This window comes from Temnothorax americanus, unplaced genomic scaffold (assembly GCF_048541705.1).
Source record: "Temnothorax americanus isolate GAGA-0224 unplaced genomic scaffold, ASM4854170v1 Scaffold124, whole genome shotgun sequence".
Classification (NCBI taxonomy): domain Eukaryota; kingdom Metazoa; phylum Arthropoda; class Insecta; order Hymenoptera; family Formicidae; genus Temnothorax; species Temnothorax americanus.
In genome coordinates this window covers 114,128-141,863 of record NW_027509258.1, presented here as the reverse complement: position 1 = coordinate 141,863, position 27,736 = coordinate 114,128, and the positions used below count along the sequence as shown (strand labels likewise).

Below are 27,736 nucleotides of genomic sequence, written 5' to 3'. Positions count from 1 at the left end.
GGTAGAGGTAGAGGGGGTCAGTACACTCGTGCCTAGGGCTGCGTTCCAAAATTCACTCTAGTTAACTAAAATGCTACAGTGTACGTGACGTAAACTATAGATTTTAGTTACCCAGAGTGAATTTTGGAACGCAACCAGTACCGAGCAGTGAGTAGCATACGTATGACGACGCACGTGGTATTTCCTTTACATTTTCATTAGGTATCGAAGAGGTTATCTGGTTGTTCGAATTACCGAAACCACTCATCTCGGAGAGAAACACGAATCTGAATACAGTTTATATATTTATATTTAACTGGATTCGCGTAGCAATTATGGATGATGCCACTTTCCTCGAAGTTGACGACTCTATTAAGGCTAAAAATTTATTATTATTCGTAAGTATGTAGTAAAGATGTATTTTTTTACGTATACGATCGATACTTTGAACGTTGACTGTTTCTGGCAGGATAAAAATAGGGATACTTTAAATCAGCAAATGGACGAGATGATGAAACAATTTGATTCGCCACCATCTATTCTTGTGCAGCCTATTCCCGGTCTGTATCCGCGCAACACATTTCGCACATTGCTCGTCACAGATAAGAGCTCGATTACAATAACGTAATATACGAATTGCAGGCATCTGCGTGAAAACCAGAACGCTTGACAAAGAGAAAATTTTTGTCAACATATGCACGTCCGATAAAATTCCACCACCAGAAGATATATCCGATACCAAACTACTCGAGCTTCTAAACGATCAAGTACCTGCTTATACCATACCAATGAGTATCGGCTTTGAAAGAATGGAAGCAGATAAATGTGAATAAAAACCTTTCAATTTTTTATTTATATCGTAATAACAATGCCACGTGCGACGTGTCAATTATAAAATTTTGTTTTTCTTTACAGCTGGAACACCCAGCGCGACATACGACGTCGCGCTGAATACGGCGTATCTTAAAAAATGTCGAGAAAAGAAACATTTCATGGCGTTTACGACATTAGTTATACTGAGTGGAGTGGCGGATAAATTTAACAAAGAGATTGATACGGAAAATTACGTTGTTCTTAAAAATCGTACGGTAAGCATGTAAGGGATACGGTGAGGATTCAACTGTTAAAACTTGTCAATGTTTACTCAACGTAGTCACACTTGTATGCTATTTCGTAGTTGAATTCACACGCATATGTATTATTCTAGGTAATGGGGAAACTTCAACAACACAGAGTAGAAAATCGTAAACCCAAAAAGCCACAAAGTCACAAGTCATTGATCGAGGAAATTTCGCGGTCTACGAAACCTGTCGACAGCGAGAATGCTAATCTACGAGATGGCGATACGGCAAAAATGGGTTACGTAATTTTAAGAGAACCAGCAAAAGGCCCAACTGAGCGTTTAATCGCTTTATTTGACGTGCCAAAAAGCGTTAGTCACAAAGTTATTAAATGGAGTTATTCCAGAGTTGTCAAACGCTAACGACATTCAGTCGGACAAGATAAATGTAACGCGCACTCGTCACTTGCAGATTTCGGTCGAGGATATAGCAGTATTGATCAACTCTGATCGCATAAATGTCACGGATGAGAAAGCTCGTTGTTCGTACGACGTCTCAATTCCATATACGTACACGCTCAAAGCGGATAACGCGAAAGCTTATCTAGATTACAATATTGGGGTGAGAATTTATATTTTATTTTCTCTTTTTTTTTCTTATATTTTAGATTATGATATCCGTAACGTATATATTTTCTCATTTTCCAGGTGTTACGAATAGATATGTTGATAGAAGAAAAATAAAATTAATATTAACGAATAATTTTACTTCTTTTTTATCTCCCACTTTAAAGTAAATTTTTGTTAATTTCGTTTTTAGTTCGCGCATTTTAATCACGTTGTTAAAGTGACCGAAATATGAATTCTCGTTATACTTGAAACTTTTAACGCGCATTTGTTAATAAAACAAATTTTTGAGACAAAAAATATTTTCTATATCAGGATAAAAAATATGTCTGAAAAAGTAAAAAATTATCCCTTGCCAAGTTACAAAAACTTAATAAACAAACGAGGTACGTAAAATATATTTCACAGAGCGCAATATAAATCGAACGACGGATCGTACGTCAAGTTTTTCACATTTCCGTGTAAAATGCTGGTCGTTCGATACCCATCATGCTAAAAACTTGTGGCAATAGATACACCGTATTTATACCTATCATGAAACAACTTAGATATTTGTAGACTAGATCGACGAACACCTTATTTCGATTACCATTATAATCTTGACATTTTATAAGTTCCCTCCAATTAATTCGCAATACGCCACATATCGTAATATAACTAAAAGATTTGCAGAAGACTTTTGTAGCAATAACGCCAGAAAAGCCAAGCGCGGTTCTAACAATCAGACGACCGAGCATCGAATACGTCGGCCAAACGATACGAAACGGCGGCAAAGATTGCGACGCCCTTAATAGACCGGTGTAATAATTGAGCCATGCTCCCGCGTGAATTCCCGCTACGACCGATACAATCATGGCGGTGTCGCTTCTGAAACAAATTAAAAATCATCTATAAAATATACAAGCTTTCAAATTTAACCGCGCGTGTCCCCACTCGACATACGTTGCGGTTGACGCGTTATCTACATCTACCTAGTGGGTGTCCACTCGTAGCTAGTTGGATAATATACGATAACGGCAATACTGATCGCGATCAGCGTCGCTACGAGCCAAAAATTCGTAGTGACGTAAGAATTCGTTACGTCCACCAAGGGTACCAACGGAATCATTAACGCAATCGTTAGTACTAAGCCGACCACAATATCCAGCACGGTATGCATACCCAGGTATAATCTGCTCACACTGACAAGTACGCACCTAGAAGAGTCAAGTTGGATTATTTTACGTAAACACGGAAAGTCGACGAGCAAATATATGGCATCTACAATATATTACTTACCAAAGAAACGCAATAACGCAGCCGACGGAAAATGGATAAATATATTTATTCATCGTAAACAACACTACGCTAAATGGTATCGCGAAACCAACCATGGCATGAGTGGATGGCATTCCATATTCTTGCGACCATTTATTTTGCAATCTGACCGCCGGAGGACACGCTGGTCTAGGCCAACGTATCACGTCTTTCAGTATCTGTCCTGAAAATGCGCGTAATACAAATTAAAAAGATGCGCGAAGATAGATTACGTTGAAGTTATTACGCGCGCGCGCGCATCTCATCCGATCGTCATTGTTTTTAATTGTATCGCGCGATCGTACCAACGGTCATAATAGTGGCCCATACTAAGACTACTCTTCGACCAACAGCTCCGTCGACGTTCCAAAACAGGAAAGGTATAAAAGTTGAGTAGAAGACCTCGTCCCCTAACTCGGTTCCAAACACAAATGTATAATACCAAAATGGATCGGCGATCGCATAATTTGAATTATCCGAACGCGTCGAAGCTTCTTCGCGTCGGACCGTTGGCTCGTCATTCGTTCCCTGTTCCAGAGGGTTATTCATTCGCTTTGCGGGTGCCGTCAGTCGTTCGCCGTTCGCGTCACAGCCATTTATTTTATTACTACGGCAAGTTGAAATACGCGTTGCTTCGTCGTCGCCGCGTTTCGCGTAAGCGTATCTTTTCTCCCGCTCTTGGAACGTTTCGTTACGCCTATCGTAATGTATTTTGATACCAAAAAATTCTTGTATCGATGCGACTAGTTGGGGGTCCTTTAAGCAATCCACCATTCTCATTAGCTTCTTATTGGATATCATTCTTATTGGACGTGGTCGAATTTAAAAATTGGTTTCTTTTTTTTCTTTTTCCTTTTTCTTTTTAAAGAATTTTCAATATAGCTCTCTCACGGCCACGAGCATTCCACCGAACGATCTGCATAAATAATGTTAATGGCCTTAAGTATATGTATGTACAATGCGTGAGCGCGCGTGTGCGTGACGTAACTTGACGCAACGTACGTCGAATGGCTGATCGATAAAAATAAGTTCTTTTCAAAACGCAAACCGTTCGCTTCCCCCTCGCTACGTTTAATCGACGAACGTTTATCTGCGCCGTGACACGTAAGACAAATGTAATACGTAAATAGAAATTATGGTCAGAACTACCCAAAATGGTACACACGTGCCAAAGAGCGGGCATTCGAAGGTTTCGTAATCCGTTGTATCGACCGAATCCTTGACAAAGCCTCGACGCGGGGTGACGATCACTCGATATCTACCCCTACAAACATCGCTTATCGCTTTGTTCGCGATACACGAGCGCTCGGGGCCTGCATGGGGCTTGGCTTGGAGTGAGAATGAGAATAGTGAGATTAGGTTAGGCTAAGGCGTACCGACCGGGACCCGAGAGCCGGGAGCCAGGAGTTCCACTATAGTTCCAGGTTCCAGTCCCCCGGGACCGAGGACAACGGAGGAGTGCCGTTGCCGTCTGCCGTCGACGCGACGGTGCCGACCGTAGACCGCGGACCGTTATACGCGACGAATCTAATTTCTAATACATATATAGCGTAACGTAACAACGATAGAAATATTCCGACTACGACGTAATATTGTATGACAATATTTATTAGGAAACGTTAAAAGATCATCCCCTAATGCAATCAACCTAACACACGCTCGATTTATCGTCATCGTTTACTAACGTAACGTCTTAATATTTACAGAGTCGAACGATGATCCCAATCACCGATTTTACGTTCCTAAAATGCGGAATAAATTCACGTTGATATCGAATTTAATTCCGAATGGCGTGGAACCAATGGCAAACTTACCGAGAGTATCGTCAATCATCGTCAATGTCGTCGTCATCGCGAACGCGTCGAATAATCCTATAATCTTCGAGCGAACTAACCGGCGGCGAGCGGGATTGCGGGATAACGATAACAATGGATTTACGTTCAACGATTGAAAAAGAGGTTAGAGTTCATCGGACGAACGCTAGGCAGGCACGCAGGCACGCAGCTACGCAGCTACGATCTACGATCTTTCGTCCGCGGCACGTTATATATCGTCGAGCACATTCGCAGAGCCACCCACGTCAGCCATGTCTGTGTCTACCGCGTCTGGAGGTAGTGGAACAACGAAAAAAAATCACGATTCCGCCGAAAACAGAGAGACCTCGTCGCGGTTTGCTCTTCGTATATGTCGATAGCGCGGCAAAAGACGCGTGACGCGTATGTATATATGTATATGTACGAGCGATAAATTAATTTTTTTGCAGCTGTTTTTTGCGATATAAATACGTCGGCCTAAAATTTCTATCGGTCGAGCGGCACGTCCGTGAGTCGCACGGATACCGTAGGTAGATCGGTACTCGGTAGATATCAGCGATATCACCGCCCTTCTGGAATCTGGGTTATCTGGAATCGCCGACGTCGACGCCGACCGGCCGACGCCGAGGCCAAGGCCGAACTACCCAGAACCCAGAACTACCTTTGTCGCGCGAAACGGGCAGTACAGGCACACGATTGACGACAATGACGACTGACGACGCCACGTGACGGAAAGACCAATGGTGACCACGGCTTTCGCGAGTAATCGTAATTGTAAGTATATAGACATAAATCAGTCCCGAGTGTCCCGACTCGACGTCCCCGCTTCCACAGCTTCCGCTTTGGCAGCGACTCGGCCGCGGCGAGTCGTCGAGACGCGATATATTCCGTATTCCGTCGAGATTTGCATCATTTGCGTCACAAGTTCCTTAACGAGATACATTTTTTGCGCAGGTACGTACTTGCCTGTGCACACGTATACACGTATTCGGAATGTAATTAGAAAAGATCGTCGCCAAGCGATCGTAAACGAGGCGACTTTTCGTCGTCACGTCGAAACGTAACTATACCGACTCGAGGTAACTTGTAACTCGAGACCTCGACCATCAGAATTGATCGTCATCGGAGAATATCCAGAATGTCCGGAATACCAGATGTAGATGCGGTCGAGTTCGAGTGCGCGCGGTAGTGCGTTCATCTTTATCTCTTACATCATCCTACATCGAATACTCGTCAAAGTATATCTCAAGAATCTCAATTGCTAACATTGCTATATCCGCTGTTAGGTCAGAGAGCGCGTATCGTCGGTATCGCGTCAGCCCAAAATATATGTCTATTCGAGTGGCGCAACCAAGAACGCGGGGCTGCCGGGCTGCGTGAGGCGGCGCGGCGTATCGAGCTTCGAGCAGCTTCGAGCAGTTCGAGCCGTATTCCCATACCCCGGTTACGTTGTTTACGATCAGTTGCGAGTTCGTTACTCATTACGGGGCGCGCGCGGACGAGAGTGCGTCGCCTACAGGCCGTCACTGCCGTCAGGCGTCAGTGCGATGGTGCGCGTCGCACGTCGCACGTCGCGGCAGGTGATCGACCGACGTCACCGACGACGGTGACCACTGGGAGCAACGCGGGACGGACAGGCAGGCTGAGGCTACCGAGTCCGAGATACGCCTCGTCGCGCACCGACGTTGGAACGTTGGACCGTTGGACATAGTGGCGCGACGCGAAGGACGTCCGATCGACAGCTCCGTCCGGTCGGACAGCTCGGACTCTTGGACTTGGCGGTCAGTCGCGCGACAGACGTGCTTCGCGCCGGCGCGACTGCCAGCAGCCAGTGGTCAACGGTGTCAGGATCGGAGCACGGACGTGTATTCGGACGTCTCGATAACGCGGCACCCGCGGTCGCGCACCGCCGCCGCCGCCGCCGCGCCGGCCTATCGAACGCCACGAGCACGAGCACGAGCACGAGCCGCGAGTCCGTCGATCGGTGGACCCTCCTCCTTGAGCCTACTAATCGCTCGACGACCGACGACCGACGACCGACGTACTTTGACCAGCGTGCCAGCGTGAGACAATCCCGCGGTCCCGCGCCCCGCGCGTTCTCGCTCGTCGGACTGACGATCGCTCGGCTCGTTCTTCATTCTCTTGACCGACGACTCGCGTTGCCCACATTCTGCCCGCGGAACGAACGAACTGAGAAAACGCGGGAGTCGAGCGCGACGACGCTCGACTACAAAAGGTAAATACTCTCGGTCTGCATCAGCATTTTCTATATTTTTCTTCCCACCTTTTCTCACTCTTGCCTCGAAATCTGAATCTTCGCGGACTCTTTCGTTTCAACGCGAAGCACAAAGAAATACGAGGACTATTGCGAAACGAAAATATCTGATTCTCTTCGCGCGGATAAATACCTTCTTTTTTTTCGTGTATTTGCATTCGTTGCACGTTAATCGTCGCACCGTCCTACGAGAGATAAATAATCACTGATCGCTCGTTGCGCGCGTTTACACCTACATTGTTTTTATTTTCGACGCGCGTCCTTGTAAAAAGTGTTTACGTTTAGGACCTACGTTGGGAAATATTTCAGAGACGTACCTCGAAACGCGATTCGTCCCAATGACGTGATTATAAACGTGAAAGTTATTTTGGCGTCCCACTACAACCAACGTAATTTATAAGTGGAAATTTGAGTTCGCCAACAAAACGGAAAGAGGACGAACGCGAAACGTGCGCGTGGAAGCTACTCGGAGGTTGAAGGGGTCGCGTATTTTATTTCCTCGTTTACAGTTTATAATTTTTTTTCCCAGATATTTGCATTTATAAATAGCAAAAGAGAAAGAAGTTTGAAGAGAGAAGTCTTTTGAATTATTCGGGAAAAGAACTCGCGCTAAAAAAGGTCGTCCGAAAAGTTTTTCCGTCTGAGAAAATTGAATATTCTTCCAGACGACTTTACGATATTTTTCGCATTTTCCGTTGCTCTTCTGCGCGCGCGTGCGGGAACCGGTTTCTTTTCGTTCTCTTCGACGTTAACGATCACGTTCGCGTCGCACGGACGGAGAAAATGTCCATGTCCCAAGTAGCTGGACGGAAAAATCGTCGTCGCGATCGATCGCGCGTGCGTGGTTTCTCGCGGTCGACTACGGAGTACGGACGATTCTTGGACCGCGTCGCGCGTCGCGAGAGAGCGTGGCCGAGACAAAACTATATCTCGCGATCGGGGTAATATACGACGAATCAAGCGTGCGCGTGACGTACGATAAATTTCACTCGCTCTGTCGCGCGGAGTATCTGAATTCTCTTTCTCTCTGTTTATTATTTCCGTTAGCTTTCGAAATATTTACAAAGTTGCCTCGTTTACTTCATGCCGTTATACATTTCTTACGATTTAACGGCACTACTAAATTGAAGTGTCACGGTTTTAGAGTTTCTGCTTGCGTCGAAGCACGTATGAACGCGTTCTCGCGTCGACTTTTCCCAATATACGCTTCTCAAGATTTCGCGACAGACACGCGCGACTAAATTGTTTCGTTTACCGCGAGCTTGACGTCAAGAATCAGCGTTCGTTCCGCGTGACCGCAAAATTTGGTATATATATTGCGAAATAACTGTTACGTCCACGCATTAGCGACGCTCCACGAGCAACTCGTTGTTACGTAATAATTCTAAATAAATCTGTCATTTTACTAATTTATCCCTCGTCAAAGTTTGTTTTGTAATACCGTTTAATGTAATTCAATGACATTTATTTTAATATGACATTTAATATAAATCTATTAGAGTTTCGCAACCATCAACTTTGTAAAACACACGTATGTGTACGTTATTTAAATCCCTTTTGAATATATTTCCTTCGTTTAACGATTGCTTTTATCTGAAGAAAAGTTTTGAAAAAATTCATCGTAGATGATCTCTTTAACGTTTTACTTTTCGTAGAATTAGAATTTACGCGCATCGAACGAGTCATCGTGACCGATAGCGGGGCGGATGACTAACTCGCTTGCCGCGATATTACAGCACACTGAGCACACCTGGCTGTAAATGCTTCCAAGTTCTCCACGTGATTTCTAAAATTCTACGCGTTCTGAAATTCTAAAGTATACGTGACGTAAACTATATGCGCTAAATGCGCGCATTTATCGATAAAAGTACGTTCGGAATATGGGCCTAAATCGCTGATACATCTCGTTCTCCGCACGATCGCTAAAGCGAGTCCGATGATAGGATACGTCTCGATATATACCCAAGCGCGATAACGTGCCGTGGCCACGTCAGAGAATTTGAAATATTAAATAAAAACGCAAACACATATTTTTTATTTGCAGACTAAAGAGATGTTCGCGAAATGGAGTTGGATCGCTTTGAATCTTATTGTCTGCGTAACCACTGCCCCGCGCAAAGAAACTCTCCAGGAGGACGAAGCTAAAGCTTTCTTCGAACTAATCGAGTTGGATTATGAAGATGTGTGTTACAACATTGCCAATGTTCAGTGGTCGTTTATCGTGTCACCTTCCGATAAAACATTATCGACATGGGTAAATATATTTAACGCGTTGCTCGACGCACAATTGTGACTCGCTATCCTATGAGACGAAACGGAGATACACGTGTTTCGCTATGTTCTAGGAAATGCAGCAATATAATTATACAGAATTTACAAAAACGCAGAAAAGCGAGGTAATCGATAAAATTAAGAATATAAAAGAACAGCTGAAACCATCTCTTCGATATAAATATGACGTGATTGAGAAACCTGGCGACACGTTGCTAAAAGATGAAGATTGGAAGAAGGTAAGAGGCTTTTTTTTCGGATTCCACGTAATGGTCTGAGACTTTAACGTATATATTGCACGTATCTTACATACAGCTTGTACATTTCGCTGGCGTCGTGGAATTGCAACGATCGCGTGTCAGTCGCGTGAATAAGTCGCGAAACTATTCACGAGAAGGTATATTTTTATTAATTACGTTGCGATAAAGATTCGGTACGTTTTATAAACTACGCGATACAACGTTGGCTCGTAATCGTATGATTTTAGGTGTGGAATATTTACTCTCTCACAGTGGAAAACTAGAAGATAAACAAGCCGCTTGGAACGCTTGGTATCGCCAATTTGTACCGTTGGTGACAACGTATTCGAACACGTTGCCACTCCTCGATGAAGCCGCGAAACAAAATGGTCGATATAAATGAAAACATATTACGTAGATATAATAAGGGTGTACATTTTAAAAACTTTGAATTAACATTCAAATATTCACGTATAGGGATGGAAAATGTTAAGAAATATTGGGAAATGCTGTCAGGATATTCGGATGGATATGATAAAATACACGGTGAATGGAGTCGGATCGATAATCTTCATAAAAAGATAGTAAAATTTATCGGTGCAAACTTGGCTAGAAAGTACGATATTGCTATAAATGATACCCTTCCAGCTTATTTACTCGGTAAGATAGCAACGATATGGAACAATGAATTGAATTTGCCGTTAACGTGTTCCATTTGAGCGTGGTAACGTAAAATTTGAAATCTTATCTTTTAAAACTATTATTTTTATATTTTACTTGCACTCGAAAGGTAGCTTACAAGGACACGACTGGACGGATGTATCGTCAGACGCGTTACCCTACTCGGAATTAATTTATGATCTCAAAAGAAATCTCTGGAGAAAGGTAGAGATTGCTGTTTCGTGCTTATGCTAAAACTTACAATCGCTAGATTGCGATCACGCTTTTGTATCGACACCTGAAATTTTCTGTTATATTATATAGAAATACGTGGGAAAATCTTTGTACAAGACTGCGTCCAATTTGGGTTCAATATTGTTGAAACAAGTTCCACAAGCGGGATTTTGGGATAAGAGCGAATTTAACCGACAATGCCCGTCCAGATTGTTGAACTTTTGTCGCGAGGGTACAATGAGGCACGTATATCGAAATCTACAATTTCGAACATTTATCGTCCGCCTAGTGTTATTTATATTTTTTTAATAGCGCTTTGCTAAATTGAGAATTATTATTTTAGAGTTTCTACTTGTTCCAAAGCCACAACGAGCGCGTTCTTGACGGCGCATGAAAACGTTGGGAAAGTATTATTTAATCAAATGACCGTAGAAAACACTCCTGTTCTCGATACGGTTAACAGGTACTCGGGTAAGCGAGTATTGGATTTGTTAAAGACGCGCGTCAATTGTCCGTAAAATGTTAAAAGAGCTCGCCACATAAAAAATATTTGGTCTTACAGGATTAGAAGAAGGTATATCGACGCTATTTGGGATACTATCGGCAAGTCCTGCGTGGCTCGACCGTACTCATTTAATGAACGGTAGTAAGGATAACGAGCAACGAATGATCGCGTCTTTAATGATAACCGCTCTGAATGTACTCCCACGATTAGCATATTATTACTCCGCCGATTTATGGAGATTAAATGCGATCGAAGAGTATATTACAGATCCGGCAGATTTGATAGCATCTTGGTGGAAGTACAGGTATTGTAATACTTGTTGGAAATTCATATAGTTTACATATAACTATAATTATTAAAAGTTTTAATTATGTATTATATAACCCAAGGCAAGAGTACGAAGGTATCTCCTCTCTTAATATGGATAATCCTACTTTCATGGACGATAGTTATATCGTTGGAAATAAACCGTATCTTCCGTAAGTATACTAATGTATTGAAATATACGACTATCCTATATCTATCAGCGATAATCAAAAATATTCTATCAATGCAGCAAAATTCTCGGCACAATGCTATCTTTTCAATTATATGAATATAATATGGATTCGACCGAAGTCAGATACAACGATATCGACGGAAAGTTAATAAACGGCAATATAATGTAAGTTGGTACAACATATAAAGATAATAATACATATATGCATACACGTTCCGTGGGTGCATTTCTGTGAAGAACGTGCTCTTGAGATAAACCTTTGTTAATTGTTCCATGACTATGTATAGAAAAATGATTCAACACAGTGGAGCGCGCGAGTGGCGAGATGTCCTGAATAACTTCGTTGATATAGACGATATATCTGCGGATGCGCTTGTTCTGTATTTTACACCGTTGGAAGAATTCATCGAAGAAAACGAAGACGATTTCGAGTATAAGTCTGGAGCGACGGCGGATAAAGAACTCGAAGAATTGGAGAAACATATTTTGCGAGAGATCGATACTCCCGCTACAACGCCTCCGACAGCTATTACGACAAAAGCGACGTCGCACAAGATGATAAGTAACGCGAAAAACATGCGATCGAAGGTAGAAAAATCTTTAGAATCGAAATCGTCCATATATATAAAAGAAGATAAAAACAATCCTGGGTTGAACTCGCCAACACAAGTTTCTTTCAACGAATCATCGTCGTCGATGCCCGACGTTTTGAACGGTACGGAGAATAACGCGCCAAAGATTAGTACTGGTAAAGCGGTATGGGCTATAAGCGCAATTCTTATCGCGATAGTAGTCATTTGTATCATTGCGATGTTCGGAAGACGAAGATGTCGTAAAACGCCAAAAAACAGACGGTACGTTTGACGGTATAAATGTTTGTTACTAAATATATTTATTTCTCGCATTTAGGCGTTAAGAGAATTTAATCACGTAACTTATCATCGCAACGATACCTCTCATTTAAGGGAGTCATTTTCTAATCGCTCTTTGGAGCATTCGACATCGCGCATTCCTCAGTAACGTTCCTCGTAGGCTACGTCCACTTTTTTCGGACATCGCTAACGATCACGTAGCTCAATCACATTTGCCTTGTATTTCTACCTCCTACCTCCGAATCTTACCTAGGAATGAGCTTTTAGCTGCTCCTTTGATATTACGAGTCTTGATAATAGACTTGTCTCTCGATCGATTCATATATTACCCTATCGTTCTAGGTAATTGCAACAATTTATACGAGTAGCACAAAGGATCTTAAACGAATAAAATGCGATCGCAATTTTTTATATACCTATCGTATAATAATATTCATGTATATATAAAAAATATGGTTATATCGTATATCGTATACATACATATATGTATATGTATAAGTTTTCTGATTTGTAACGCCAAATCTATACCTCAAATATGACTGGTTTATCGCTCCCGTCGTATTACGATGATAGCACAATTAAGAAAGTTATATATATAAGTGTTGTACATAATCGATAGTTACAAATGAAAGAGAATATATAGGTAATTGAGAGGTTACAGAGCTTATACGTAATGATAATCATTATGCAAGGTTTAATATTTCAGCGTACTTAGCATAAGTAGACTATTTTTCTACAAATATTGTAGTATCGTCAAGTATCGTGCTCGTGCGTCGTTTATACGTATCATTGTGAAAAATTTATATTTTTTTATAAAGATATCTCATATATCTGTCTTGACACATCTGTTCGATAGAACCATAAAATATTCCATAGTTAAAAAATGTATAATCAATGCGATTGTGCCAAAGAAATCGCGCGGTTTTGCCTATAATTTCTTAAAAGTGTATATACAGACTGTAGGAACTGTAGGAGAACGGTAGAGGTACAGCGTGAAACATACTGTATCCATTAATTAAATAAACATTTCATCGTCAAAATAAAATTATAATTTCACCTTTACTTCGTGTCCAAGTTAAATGAATATTCTCTCAACTTTCTTAATACATATTTACACAATTATATATTTATCAGAAATCAATAACGGTTCGACAACTCTAATATGATTGATCTGATTCCGCTGAATCAAAAGTGGAACAAACTATTCAGTTAAGTCAACCCTCTCAATATTTTCATATTTAATATTATCGCGCGAATTTTTTTTTTTCGCGAATATTTCAGACTACAGTGTTTTTTGTCGATTGGGATAAAATATGTTTTCGGTGCATCTGATCTGGTCGACGGTAAATAATTTATTAATAATAATAACGACGTGTTAAATCGAGGAGAAAAGATCTCGATAAATAACAAGTTATTTTACGCCAAGCTTAAACTTAATATTTATTCCATGACGTTTCGATTGGCGACGTCGATATCTTTGTCGTTAATTTCTTTCGAGAGGAATATAATTGAGCATTCGCAATTATATCGCTATATTATTCCCGGATATATGTGAGTGGAAAAAAATCCGGCTTATATCAATTCCGGAATGAGACACGTGTCTCGACGTTCGTACTTTTGTAGGTGCGCGAGACGAAGGAGGAGAACCTCGACTATCTCGAGCACTTCGAGGTGGAAAGAGGGATCATCCCCTTTTCGCAGAGGCATGCGCGTTTGCAGTTGCACGAGGGTTGTCGCGACCAGGGAGGGGTTCCGACTTCGATTCCAGTTTCCAGTGACTCAGAATATACATTTACGAAAGTGTGTGTCCCGCCTTGAGATTCGATAATAATCGGCAAATAACGCGCGACGTTGTCGGTGGTCGCGAATTTGTGATTTAACGAAAGGGCCAACGAAGACCCTCGCCGCGATGTCCCAATGTACTTGTCGGACGTGCGAGCGGCACGGCCATCAGTCGCTTTCCTCGTCACGAACGTGAGTCGTGAGTCGTGAGTACCTATGCCGCAGTCTCTTCCGATATCGACTGGTTTTGGCCGCGCGGCGACGCGACGCGACGCGAGCGTACTTGGGCCGTTGCATGGGCGTTTACCGCGTTCTTTCTCGCGTCTTTTTCGCCCGAGATCGCCGCGAGATTCGGGTTTTCGCACATCTTTCTCTCCCTTTCTCTCCCTCTCTGGCTATCGTGAGAATCATCGAGACGTACGTCATTGACCTCGAAAGTCCTCTGTAAAATCGATGAGGAGACACGCTCTTCAAACCGGTGCCGTGGCGCGGTGGAGGAGCCGTCGCATCGAGCAAATGTACATCGAAAACTTTTTGCGATACATCATTCACAGTGTTCACACCTTTACGCATACGGAAATATCAGCGCGGATTCAGTTCCCGTTAGCATAGTTGAGCCGAGTTGAGCTTCGACTGCTTCGACTGTTTTGCTGTACTCACTACTATAAATAATGTATCGATTTCTTTGCGGACGATTCTAAATTCGAGAACTCGCGATCCGTTCGCTCGCACGGATTTTAATTTGATATATGTTATATAACGCGCGCGCATTAACAATAACTGCCGTATAAATTATAATTTTATTCCTTCCGCCTAATACTTTTGTTTCCAATTATAAGTTATGCGCTTGAATCTTGCTATTTCTAACGACTGCAAAATCATTATATTTTATATCTTCCTTCATTTCTCTGATTCAAACAAAAACAAAAACAAAAACAAATACAAGTACAAGTTCTCTTAAGTTTCGTCAGATATCTCGATCCCTCATCTCATAAAAAATGCATTCTCTAAAATTTCAGTCTCTCTTCTGGAAAAAAAAATATATATCAGTTTGAAAGGACACGATTCTTGCTCTTTCGAAGACTTTAATCTTACGCATCTAAACGCAGCATCTAAAAATGTCGGAATCGGGAGCGGGAGTTCCGATTTATAAATGCCAAAACCGAGATGAAAATCGCCTCTCACACCGCGCTTCCAGGCAGCGCGCGGTGGCAACGGCCAGCTATTGACCATCCGCGGCTGAAGGCTTCGACGCAACGACGACTAAAGCCATACCTGAAATTTTAACAATTAAATTAGTTTACAGTAGAAAACATTCAATTTATACATATATCGCGTTATCTGGATTTCGAAAAGAGTCGACTAAATTAGCGAAACGTCGTCGATCGTCTCGTGCCTCTTTGTAGGTACTTGCGGTGCGCGGGCCGCGTGCAAGTAGGGAAGGAGAGACGAGAGACGTGTGCATCATCTTATACGTATCGTTAGCTTAATCAGCACCTTCAATCCCTACACGTTCCATCGTCTTTACTCGCAGCGTCGTCATTAACGTCATTCACGCGGCCAACGTACCGGATAGAATTATGGAAGCTTGTGACGTAAAGTACCTTATCGCAGGCCGCGTACCGTTGAGTCGTTGAGCCGAGTCGTCCGAAAGCGAAAACGACCGTCGTATCCGAGAACCCACGGCTTGGATTCTGTCACGTCGGCAAACAGGTTTGCACTTTTTTCCGCGTCGCATTATTCGCTGCTCGATATTTCTCTCTATTACTTATTATATATAACGATTTCATCGCGAATAAATTTAAAGCGCGAGGACCGACGAGGACAAACGTATCTTAGCTGATCTTGTGGCGAACGTGAGATAAGCAAATGACATATTTTCAGGTCAAGTTATTAACGCGGACATCGTCCGACTGTGCGTGGCCGTGCGGGGTGTGGGCTGTGTGGCTACGGAACGTGACGTGGTAAGTCGGACCCTCTTATTTATCAGCAGACGTCAACAGATTTGCGCGTTTACGCGTGACGCGTGACGCGTGCGGCGCGGCGCGGCGCGGCGGCGTCGCGATAAAAAGGGAAGCTGCAGATGCGCGAAACTCAATCTGCGAGTATCATCGGCGTTACGTTGTTTACGTGCGCGTTGACATACGTAAATCGACCATTTACGTGCGGCGATTGTCGAATCGATGACGCGCGCATTTTTGCGATATGAAAACAAAACAATTTAAAATTTGCGAAAGATACAACGACTGGAGATTTTTTGGAGCTGGTGTCTCGCGAATGTTGTTTCAAATTTTTTCGTAATCCGCCTTACGTAAAAATAAGGCCTTAAACGCGATGTCGCGTGCAGGCCGTGCAGCGGTCATTCCTACGAGATCGAGAACACGCTAGTTTTTAAATTCAAGATAAAAACTCGCCGGTATAGTTTCCGCCAACTTTTTCCAACGATTTTTCACGACGAATAGCCTAAAGTCCCTTTTTTCTATCCTCGCGATTAAGGCCGCCGCGATAAAAAACTTATTGTCGGCTAAGCTTGTTTCCGCTCCGGAGTTTTCGATTTTGCATACTTATATACGGGCTCGCCTGCTGTAGTCCGTTCTCTCCGCATCTCGTCCGTCTCTCTCTCTCTCTCTCACACTCTCATTCACTCCGCTTCTGCCTGTTCTGCCCCCGTATATACGAGAGGCGGCGCGAGCATTTATTAATAGAGATTAGAGTCCGCGGCGTCGCGTGGTGCCGTGTGCAAACGCCCTCCCGCGGGACGCGGGACGCGGGACGCGCGGGAGAGAGCGCGAGAGAACAGTCTGACTCAGGGCCCGTCGCGGAAAAATAATCTTGGCCGATCTTCGGCGGTGAAAAAAAGTGGTCGCGCGTGTCCGCTGGCGCCGGGCGCGGTTCGCGGTTTTACCGACGCGTGCCGAAAAGAGTGCCGCGTCGCGCTCGTGCTCGCGGCTCGCGATCGCGTCGATCGTCCTTCGGAAGTAGGGTGTTTCTCTTTGTGCGCGCGCGAATGACGTTTCACGGCGCCGCGGCGCCGGCGATCGGGCGGGTGCGTTGTTCAGAGTTTCCGAGCGAGATTTTATCTCGTTTCTTATTTGGTACGACTACTTCGACCGCTTGATCTTGGGAGAAAACCTTCGCTTCGCGAATCACGACGGACGACGGACGACGGACGACGAACCGAGTGTCCAAGGAGCTTAGAGCCTGGGAGATATCTCCAAAATCGCGAAATACGTTAGACAACTTGCTTTCAAAATAGAATTTCAAACAATAACGTTGTTGCGCGTTTACATCATTAGAACGCGCTACGTGTCGAATACGGTTGAACGCACCGAACGCGCCGCAGCAAAACTCATCGCGAGGTCGTTCGCGACTCGCAACTACCGATCGCGTAGTTACGTTATACGGAACGTTGAACGTTCCAGTAGATCTTTAAAGAAACGTGTTCAACGATTCTATCCAGTTTATATACGTATGGACTTTGATAATAATAACATTCGCGAAGAACGTTTTGCGATTGTCAAATATCGTCTTTAACTTTAACTTATAACGGATTATCGCTTTCATAATCTACGCGTATGCTTAGACTTTCTACGTGACGCGCGTTACGCATCGTACATTTCTATGCGAGACTGCGCAAAAATTTAAATCTTCTAAATCAGCTTAATTTAAGTCGCAGTTTCTTACTCCGGCTGCGATATTTGGGAGCGTAGGTGGACGGAAATTTTGCGACAGCCACGCAAACCGGCAAACTCCAACTACCTATAGCCTACGTAGTTAACGATCTTAAATGGTACGTCGTTGAGCTCTAAGCTGCGAGGATATAGCGGATACTGATGATATTTCAGATGAATCGTTTCGCGGTGCGTCTTTTCTCGCTTCGCGCGCCCAACGTCGACGATGTCGATCGCCTCTCGGTAGTCTCGGTCCCTCTCGGGACGCAACGTGACACTAAAGAAGCTTTCTACGGAATCGAGACGTGAAAACAAAAAACAAAAAACAAAAAACGCATCTCAGGTCAAGCGTCGCGCTAAAAAAAACGCGGAGGACTTATCGCTGCGCTTGGAAATCGCGCGAACGAACGATTATCTCGCTATCGCGGACTTCATCGCGATATCGTCGCTGCACTTGGACCCTTGGACGTGGTGATTCAGTTGCGCGCGCACGGGCCACGGGAGCCGGGAGCGCGAATCTAACTCGTCGCACTCGTCGTCGAACGATGTTAGTGCTGCTGCTGTGCATCGTCACGAAGATAGCCGAGATCTCCGTGGGCCGGACGAGTCCCAGCAGTCCCACGGCGCGGCCGCCGCCACCGCCGCCGCCGCCGCCGCCGCCGCCACCCACTTGCGACGGGCGACGTGGGCGACGCGGGCGGTGCGACCGATATAGCTCGTATAGCCGATACGGCCGATGCGGGAACCCGTCGCCCAAGCGTAGGCAGCAGCGTCGACGATCCTATGGCGATGATTGTAGATGCGTCTCGCGAAAACGTAAGGACGCGAAACGCTCCGTCGCCGTCGCTCCCTGCCGCGTCGCGCTGCATCCGCCGCATCGACGGCGTCCACCTAGCTCGCGTCAAATCCATTCGATTCAGGCGTGTCGGCCACGTTTAAATAATTCCGCGTTTGTAAAACAGCGACGCGCTATTTTTCTTTCGTCGTAGATTGTGGAGGAAATGACACTCTGTAGGATTATATGTAAAAAATAAAAAACAAATATATTCACGTACACACACGACGTGCGCGATCTCGCCAACGATCCGATGACGCGCGCGCGTGCGGAACGTAGATTTATTGCACGCTCGTAAAAAAAATTTTGGCGGCCGAAAAAATTAAATGCATAAGTCGAGAGACAGCTGTAACTGGCTGTAACAATATCTGTAACCTATCTGTTCCCGTTCTCGTTCGCCGTTACTTTTTTTCGTACTTATATATCATACCTAAATTCAGAATTTCTATTCACCCGCTGGGCCTCCCCTCTCCCGATTCTCCTAATCGACCTACGCGGTATCTGGATATAATTGACGTTTCCCTTATCTCGCGTCAAGCGCAGAGAACGCCGAACGGAGAACGCGGGAAGGTGCGGGATGCACCGCGCTGGAACAACGAGCGGAGCATACGCTGGTCGCTGCTCGCTGGTCGCGGTCGTCGCGGATCGCGGACGTCATAGAACGCGGCACGCGCGATCGTAACCCAATAACGGCGATAACCGTGATTGTAAATGTGACGGGACGGTCTGTCATCTGTGTCGAGACGGAATCCCGTGGTGGGTACGCGAGCGCGCTCGTTCCAAGTTGACGGGGAGAGGTTAGACCGTTTGGAGAAAGAGAAAGAGGGAGACGCGCGACTGACGCGAGGCGAGACTAGGGTTACGAAACTGCGATGCGCGAGTCGTATTTTTCCACGACTTTTACGACGCGAACCGACGAATCGTCCGGGCGGTCCAGGTCGAGTCCTCCTACGGACGCTCGCGTCTCGCGTCCTTCCGCCAGGTGCCGATGCCGCTGAAAGCTACCGTGCCTCTCGCGACGGCTCGGTTGCTCGGATCTCGCCGCCGCCGCTTCTTTCGTCGCGAGTCGCGATCGAATCAACGTAGGTGCTTTACGTAGGGAGCGAAAGGAAGCTGCGTGCTGCGTTACGCACGCGCTTACTCGGCGCGGAGTACGCGAGTACGTACCTTTCGTTGCGACGTGCGACGTTTGTCTTTCCACTCGATTGTGTAAACACATATTTTTCTCGTTGCTGTACGCGTACGATGACCCAGTTTCTTCTTCGGTCGCAGGCGTCGCGGGAGAAGGCGTAACAGGAATGGAAGAACCGCAAACTCCAGGATCGGATTGCAATTCTAACCCGGCGACGGCGTCTATCCAGCGGGATCTCGTTGGCTCCGAGTTTGTTCAAGACAATGTTGAATATCAATGGTTTGTCGATTATGGGTAAGTACGCGCGTCGACACATCTCGGGCTATTTTGTCGTTCGACGATATTGCTGCGAGGCGAGGTATTGTACGTACCCTGACGCGTATCCTTGCTTCTAGATACAGAGATGGAGGACTACGTATCCATCCCAGTGTTCTTTCGTCGCTTTCCGCATCCTATTCTCCCAAGGATCTGGGTTATTATGACGACCTTGCTCGTAACTTGGACGCTAATCTGGCGGAGATTGACATGGAGAGCTTTCGTACGGCGGACATTCACACCCTCCTTACGGCTCTGCCTGTCATGTGCGCGGAACCAGTTCGACGTTCCGAAGTAAAGACTCGATACGGCATAAATTTACGTAACTCCCGTTATCGCAACGTCGTCGTCTAAGCCGAATGTAAACTGACGGATGCCAAATATGCCAAATGTGTATCGAAATGTCTGTCGCTTGTCGGGAAGGTTGTTTAAAATGATCATTCGTCGGTTTCACATTTACGTCGTCGCGACGTTACTTTGCGTGGCGGTTTACGCGAAGCTTTAACGTCGAATAGGAATCCGGTTTTGCGCGCACTTTCGCGTTTTATTTTAAAATTTTTTACGTAACGTTCCAAGTCTGGTGTATGTTCCGTTATCGCCGCGGTTTAACTGTCGAAGGGAACGGTATGCCGGTGTATCTGGATCTGTCGTGGAAAAGCTTGACCGCGGTTCCTCCGTCAGCCCTCGTACCGGTAGCCAGGTATGACAACGGCTGGAAGCGCAACCCCGCGTGCTACAAACGGTGTTCCCCATACATTTGATATTCAACCCATCTTACTGACGCGCTTACGTCCGCTTTTTCTATTTTTGCATGGATACCGACTACGTAATATTAATCTCGAATGAACGTTTGTACGTTTGATAAGAGTTAATACCTGAAATACATAATCCTATTTAGTATCTGGTTAATTGAAATCTTGACTGGTACTACGTATATACAGATGTGGATGATATATTACTATTTAAAGGGAGAAGATTCCGCATGTTCCACCGCTGATACGATATCCATATGCAAGTCGTCGTTGCTATTTTCCCCGGTAAAAGAGACACCGATGCTACCACCGGGTGGCAGCTATAGCGTAGATTCACTGGACTGCGAAGATATGTTACTCACCTGTCAAACGAATAATAAAAACAATTATACTATCGCTTTTGAGGGAAGCGTGACTATGTATTCGGATGGCTCTCAAGATTTTGAAAATCATGGTAATGTATAGCCCACGTGTAGAGATAGACCGATACGCCAAATCAGTTTTAAATGTCTACCGATACACTGATACGTGAAAATACGTTGCCTTTTTTAAACGTTTTGAACGTTTCTTTTACGAGGCTCGACTCACGTTATTTTTAGATAAACACAAGACTTATGAATCACCAGATGTATTTTACGCGAAGCCGAAAGACGTGAAAGCTATGCTGGATTTATCAATGGCATGTTCGGACTCAAAGATATATACGACGTGGAGTAATCTGAAACATTCCTCTATGAATAAAGTAATAACTCGTCATCCTTCCGGCAATAATAACGCGATACCAGATATCTCACGGTGCGCTGCTGATCTGACGCTTGGTGGGATGAATAAACGGAGCCAAAGCTTACCGGATCTCTCTCGCGTTCGTGAATTCCAGCGTACTGATATACCTCTTAATTTTAGCGTAAGTGTAGATACGGATAAATTAGATAAATTTACTTACGCGAACTTGTAACGATCGTACTTTCCGTGATTTTATGATATAACGTTTATACGTCGGTTGACAGGTTGATTCCGCCGAATCGAGCAACCATATGCAGCGGTTGCATAGTTCTGGATCCGCGATGAGTCGTTCGACGAATGCGGAAAGTTCCGACAACGGGGAAAATGCTGGTACGAAGAAGCTGCAAAATTTAAGTCTCGTCAGACTGTTCATGAAGCAAAAGAGCATGAGCGTGGAGGGAATGAGTCTTACTTTGGATCAGTCGGATTCCGTTAGCGACAACGGTGGCTGGCCCACTAGCGACGGTGGTAGCGACAGCGCGACCAACACCGACACTCAGATACAACGGCAAAACGGTCGAGATAACATTTGTGACCGTCGCGTGCTCGAAAACGATTTCTCTATAAATTGGATCAAGCGCGATGCGACTGATAATCGTGACGTGGAAAATCAGAGAGACAGCTTGAATGTTTTTAAGTGTGCGATACGAAACAAAGATGATAAAGTCGAAATGGCGTCATCCGCATCGGTGGAAGAACTTTCGGAGAGTACGTCCAAGTCGGACTGCGCGATCGATCAACGGAGCTTCGATATCAACGATCCCATCGAGCCGAAGAACGGTTGGGCCGCCGGCTTAACGGAAAAGAAACCCCCGATCTGTCGAACAACCGGAATACAAGCAAATGCAGAAATGGAGGACAACGCGGTTCAAACTTCCTTAATTTTTACCGCGCCGAAAGAGAAACATGGTCCTCTCCTGCGAGAAACGATAGTTAACGAAAAGCCTGTCTACGTTGTGTATCCTAATTATACGTTGCCCGACCTGTCGTTTCTTAAAGTTAAGGATGCCAATATGGATAATATCGCGTTGAAACCGCACACATTTGACAAAAATGGACGGAAGATGGAATGGAAACGTACCGTTCGTTCGGGTAGACCATTTTCGTGTAACGATATCGACGCTCTGCGACAACGCGGATTCGCGCACGTAAAGGATTGGGAGTCGCTGACGTTCCTTCTGCCGTATGAATACAAAAAGATTTTGCACGATGTACCGGAAGTATCGAGATACATTAATATCGATGAGGAAGTTAAGCGGCCCTTGTTCTGCCTGTCCCCGCCGATGCGTCACAAGACGCGACCGATCAGCGAAATTATACCGAACAATACTTCATCGACGAGCAGCACCGCGACGCAACCATCTTCCGGGTATAGAGGCTCGTCGACGATTTTAACCGATTCCTCGACGAATCAGCAGCCATTGTCGAACAATGCGATCAATCCGTTGTATTTATATCGTTATGACAGTATTAGTTCGGAGGCCAGTTTAGTGAATAACGACAAGAAAATGCACAGACTCAATCAAACGAGGCAAGCCTATCCGTCTCTCCCAAAGCGATCCGTATCGTTACCGCAAGGCGAAGGTGAATCTGATTTCAATAATGGCAGAGTACCGCCGCGACCACCGTTGCCGAGGAGCATTTTGCGAAAGAACAAGGTTCTCGCGAGTAAACGATACAGCATGTTTGAGATGGGAGACGTGGGCGAACAATCGGAAGAACAGTCTGTGGAAATAAACAAGAGAATGTCCTTGCAAGAACCGTACTATGTGAATAATGATTCGCAGTTATTATGTCGCGAAAGAACGATCGATTCGGAGAAGGACGTCGATGAGACAGAAGCGGAGAGATATCTTAAAGGTAAGGATGAATCATTTGACATTTATATATATATTTATTCAGATTTTTATTACGAATTGCTTTTGATTGTCGAGACATATATATATATATGTTTAATATGCCTGATAATATAATTATTGTAGAAAAATTAAATGATATTACGAATAACGCGAATGTGGAATCGGAAACTTCTCAACACAGTGACGATGACATCAAGCAATTAGAAGAATATTTGAAACGTAGCGCAATCTCGTCGCAAAGTAGCGACGGAGATATCGACAATGCTGAAGTTAAAGTGAGATCATATGTAAGAAAATTTTTAGCTTTAAAAATGAACAAAGATCCACTCATTAGAAATATTGATATGGGAGAATCGCAAAGAAAAACCGTCAGTTTTGCCGTGCAGCAAAGAAAAAAGCATCTGGACGCCAAGGTAAACCACTATATTAATTTTAGCACGAGTGGATTTTTGATTCTTGATTCATATACTTGCTCCGTTGTAGCGTACATGTAAGAATATTTACTCATTTCAGCTAAATAATCTGAATGTCGTCGTAAATGAACAAAGCCACGATCAGGCGGCTGAGGATAGATCAGTAGAACTGGAAGAGAAAAAAAGTATGCGCGTTTTCTTCATTATCTGATATTATCGATATTATTCCCATAAAAATATCTCGAAATCCTTAATGTGGTGTACTCTTTCCAGAAATGGTGTTGTCTGTAAATAGAGCGGTGGATCTTTTATTAAAGTATTGGAACGCCGACTCCAATCATAGTCGTCCCAATTATAATGAAAGAAACGAGTGTGCGCAAATCTGTTTGAGTAATTTATGCCCAGCTTTATACGCTATTATGTCGGATGGCTTGAAACCCCATTTGAATTCCACCTTTGGACCAATTACTAATAGCGTTTGGCAGGTCGTCGAAGCTAGTTCTCAACAAGGACCCCTTACGAAGACATTAAATGAATTAGTGCAGAGAATTAATGGCGAAGATGTTATTACAGAGGGAATGTTAAAGTTCCATGCATTTGTATTCGGCTTGCTAAAGTAAGAATCGCTAGTCTTTCTGTACATGTATATGTCCTGAAATTATCATGTATTCCATTTACATTTCTTATGTATAATATCTCCGATTTTTATTCTATTATCGAATTGATTATATAATTAATTCCTATTCTGTTCTTTTCTAGCCTAAGAGCTCTGGATGCATGGTTTGCGTATTTATGTACACGTGAATCAATTTTACGGAAACACTACAATAACAATAGCTTATTTGTCGCGGCTTTAGCTAATGCCAATGTCCGAGAAATTGTCGATTCATTATTATACATCCTAAATCCGCTTGCATTCTGTCCATTTCACTTGGATCTTCTCTATCAGTATCGTCAGTTGCAAAATAGCTTTGGGAATATGAATAATCATACTATGAATGTAAGTAAACCTATCGCTCGAGTTCTTATACATATATATATACGTTCATTCGACGATTTTGTAGGCTATGAGCTTCAGAAACACTGATCTGACTATGAAAGACCTTGAGAGTGAAGAAACGCAATCCTGCGGAATGGTTCCCAGCCCGAAAAAGACACGACCAAGATCTTGCATTGCTTACAACATGGATGATAAATGCAGCATCGTGCATAAAGGGGATCTTCAGAATGCAAAGAAACGTTTCAGTGCAATAAATCCAAAGGCGTTTTATGCGTTGGACAAATTAACTTCCGAAGATTCCGAAGATTATACAGACAGCTTGGAACATTCCCCACTAAATAAGAAAGCAAACAAGCAGCCACAATCTAAACTTTTTAGCCCTGATATTAAACCGAGTGACGACGATGGTCTTCCTGCTGAAACAAAATTCAAAAAACTGCAGGAAAAATGGGAATTGATGATTGGTAAGGAAGGTAGTAAGGTCCAATCCGCCGTAATGACTCCTTCCTCGCCGGTTCGAACATTCGGAGTGTTAGGGAAATCAAAAATACCTAGATTGCTCACATCACCAGTGAAGCAGTCCAATGTTGCGGCGAATATCGCCGGGAAATCATCAAAATCACCCATATCAGGAATCTCTTCGGGGTTAAAGAAACCTGCTAGCCTTCCTACAACAAAGACAACCCTAAAGAAATCTACGGATACGAAAGCGAGAGATGTGACGCGTCGTACCAGCCGCGTCGATCAGGATACTCTAGGTGTGACGCGAACTCACACTGCACGCCCGAGTTCCTTACCATATAAATCGCACGGAGTAACGTCGAACGACAAGAATCTAATCTCACCTCACAGACGAGCCGTTTCGACCTCTCTACCGCGACCTGTTACCACCGTTTCGAGGACACCAGTTTCGAAACATCCACACAAGTAAGTACGGATAGTTCACGAGCATGTACTATTTTTTAGAATCTATTGCCTTTTTTTTTCGATTTTTATATTGGTTGCAATATATATTATTTATTTACACGAGCTACATTACAAACGAAATAATGTAACTTTTGTTTATACGTTTATTTACGCTACGCTTTTCTACCTTTGTTACCGTTCTGCTTTGTACTTTAGCTCTTTTCTTTCTTTCTTTCTTCCTTTAGATCTATACGATAACGGTTCGCGCGTCTCGATTGCAGAGAAGTCCGTACTCTCACTCATAGGATACCGTCGGACACCGGTCATCTCTCATTCGCGGAGGGGGACAAACTGAAAGTAATATTAGAAGTGGATAATAAGTGGTTATTGTGCGCGAAAGGTGATCGAAGAGGTTTGGTACCACGAGCATGTGTACGCAGTGTTCAAACTTAGCCCCTCTTCTCGAGGACTCTTCACGATCGCAATTGCAACCGTGGTCCCACCCAACAGCCGTAACTGTAATCTCACCCTCGGAAGCGGAACGAAGATAACAAGTGAGAATTGCTGAGAGAGGACGAGCTGAAAAGTGCAAATTACCTGAATACCCCAGGACGATATAATAAGTGATGTACAGTGTATTAAAATTGTTTTTAAGCCGTACGAGATAATACACATTATCACGCATTTGCATAGTTACTTTTAATCGAAGCTTAATCGCGAATACTTTTATTTCTATCGAAATGCGACAGTAGTATTATCGCTAGCGGCGCCATCGAAGATATAGAGATATATCACCTAGTCATAAGATAAGCTTTTTTTAGACGACATTATATTTATTTAGATTCATTTATTTTAGAGCGATGTACAAATGTGGGGATAACGATTCGATATATCCTTGACGAGTAAAAAGCCGAAAACAGTGTGTACTGATCTACACATATTATGAATGTGTGTGTGTAACTGTGATTCTAGGTGATTAAGCTTATTAATGCGAACGCGCGGTGTATATTTCGTTCTGATGTTTAATACTGTGACTTTGTAAATTATTTGTGTCTATACTTTTTGCATCGCGCATCAGCGCGATTCTTCTTTGTGATTTTATTTAAGCCATTCACGGTATGCACCTTTGCGATGGCGGCGATCACATTTTTTACATGCTTCTCTCTCATGTATTTCCCGATACATATATATATAAATATAAATTTTATATATATATATATATATATATATATATATATATGTGATATATGATATAATCAAATAAAGTCTGTTGTGAATTATATTTAGCAATGTACGTAGTTTATCAGTTACATCTAATGCAACCTAACGCAATGTGAAATGTCTTTTTAACATAACTTTGGTGTCATGATTTAACGAAATAATCTACTTTTATCATATTTTATACTCAAATGCAGCTGCATCAACAATAGAAAAAATTTATTTTTGAAAAATTCACATTTATCTAAACGAACAATTTCATATGATATTGCAGGCAGTTTGTTAAAACATGGGGATTTTAAAAACCTTCGTCAATTGTTCGTAAAAAAAAAACCTATACGGATATAGTGATCCGTATGGGACATAATAATAATTTTTGCTAACGGAATCTTTCTCTTTTAACGAGGAAAATTTCTTGTCGCAAACACATGTCGATGTTACATAATAAATTTTCTGAGAAAAAGAAATGTTTAAACAGTCATTTGTCAAAGAAACACTTGTTCGTATTTTTTGACATCTGCTTAGAGTCTCCAGGAGATCGTTGTTATAACAGCAAAAATAACTACTTGTTTAATCTAAAAAAATATGAGTTAATCGGTGGCTTGCGAAATTCTCGCGGCTCGCTTAGAATGAAAATAAGTTAGACAAAATTAAGTGGCTCTCGACTTTGATATAAAATCACGAAAAAGATTAAGGGCCACGGTAAGAGGGAGAGTGTAGCTGAAAAAATATTTAGACA

At 43.5% G+C, this 27,736-nt stretch overlaps 4 protein-coding genes and 1 long non-coding RNA gene across 24 annotated transcripts; 3 read left to right on the top strand and 2 right to left on the bottom strand.

Annotated features, from left to right (window-relative positions):
- Positions 1-55: 55 nt before the first annotated feature.
- Pih1d1 (PIH1 domain containing 1) lies at positions 56-1,952 on the top strand. Of its 2 annotated transcripts, XM_077399244.1 has the most exons (8): positions 56-80; positions 202-377; positions 449-539; positions 622-804; positions 895-1,067; positions 1,187-1,411; positions 1,512-1,661; positions 1,748-1,952. In XM_077399244.1, exons 1-8 carry the CDS (start codon positions 71-73, stop codon positions 1,781-1,783), a joined length of 1,044 nt encoding a protein of 347 aa, XP_077255370.1. In that variant the 5' UTR covers positions 56-70; the 3' UTR covers positions 1,784-1,952. The 2 variants fall into 2 exon arrangements, with proteins under 2 accessions (XP_077255370.1, XP_077255369.1); XM_077399243.1 differs by having other exon boundaries at positions 1,512-1,952.
- Positions 804-7,324, bottom strand: LOC143893638 (sphingosine-1-phosphate phosphatase 2). 4 transcript variants are annotated; one of them, XM_077399241.1, is made up of 6 exons: positions 5,302-5,411; positions 4,128-4,290; positions 3,268-3,878; positions 2,945-3,146; positions 2,638-2,862; positions 804-2,533 (listed from the first exon to the last, which is right to left on the bottom strand). In XM_077399241.1, the coding sequence occupies exons 3-6, from the start codon at positions 3,761-3,763 to the stop codon at positions 2,116-2,118; spliced, it is 1,341 nt and encodes a 446-aa protein (XP_077255367.1). In that variant the 5' UTR covers positions 3,764-3,878; positions 4,128-4,290; positions 5,302-5,411; the 3' UTR covers positions 804-2,115. The 4 variants fall into 4 exon arrangements, with proteins under 4 accessions (XP_077255367.1, XP_077255366.1, XP_077255368.1 ...); XM_077399240.1 differs by having other exon boundaries at positions 4,777-5,386; XM_077399242.1 differs by lacking the exons at positions 4,128-4,290; positions 5,302-5,411 and adding an exon at positions 7,185-7,324.
- Positions 5,410-13,393, top strand: LOC143893636 (angiotensin-converting enzyme). Of its 6 annotated transcripts, none has more exons than XM_077399228.1 (13): positions 5,410-5,550; positions 9,096-9,305; positions 9,397-9,561; positions 9,638-9,719; positions 9,810-9,950; positions 10,039-10,221; positions 10,352-10,446; positions 10,546-10,697; positions 10,799-10,926; positions 11,018-11,264; positions 11,350-11,439; positions 11,517-11,624; positions 11,747-13,393. In XM_077399228.1, exons 2-13 carry the CDS (start codon positions 9,105-9,107, stop codon positions 12,321-12,323), a joined length of 2,169 nt encoding a protein of 722 aa, XP_077255354.1. In that variant the 5' UTR covers positions 5,410-5,550; positions 9,096-9,104; the 3' UTR covers positions 12,324-13,393. The 6 variants fall into 6 exon arrangements, with proteins under 6 accessions (XP_077255354.1, XP_077255355.1, XP_077255350.1 ...); XM_077399229.1 differs by lacking the exon at positions 5,410-5,550 and adding an exon at positions 5,594-5,730; XM_077399224.1 differs by lacking the exon at positions 5,410-5,550 and adding an exon at positions 5,776-6,014.
- Positions 13,358-15,856, bottom strand: LOC143893650 (uncharacterized). Its single transcript, XR_013255879.1, has 2 exons — positions 15,718-15,856; positions 13,358-15,388 (listed from the first exon to the last, which is right to left on the bottom strand). It is a non-coding gene; the product is annotated as an uncharacterized LOC143893650 (long non-coding RNA).
- Positions 14,067-26,276, top strand: LOC143893635 (uncharacterized). Of its 11 annotated transcripts, none has more exons than XM_077399220.1 (14): positions 14,067-14,305; positions 15,728-15,826; positions 15,998-16,077; positions 19,892-20,045; positions 20,147-20,360; positions 21,035-21,272; positions 21,418-21,722; positions 21,826-23,461; positions 23,584-23,873; positions 23,974-24,058; positions 24,147-24,489; positions 24,633-24,873; positions 24,938-25,800; positions 26,061-26,276. In XM_077399220.1, exons 4-14 carry the CDS (start codon positions 19,918-19,920, stop codon positions 26,230-26,232), a joined length of 4,515 nt encoding a protein of 1,504 aa, XP_077255346.1. In that variant the 5' UTR covers positions 14,067-14,305; positions 15,728-15,826; positions 15,998-16,077; positions 19,892-19,917; the 3' UTR covers positions 26,233-26,276. The 11 variants fall into 11 exon arrangements, with proteins under 11 accessions (XP_077255346.1, XP_077255343.1, XP_077255347.1 ...); XM_077399217.1 differs by having other exon boundaries at positions 14,067-14,312; XM_077399221.1 differs by lacking the exon at positions 15,728-15,826.
- The last annotated feature ends 1,460 nt before the right edge of the window (positions 26,277-27,736 follow it).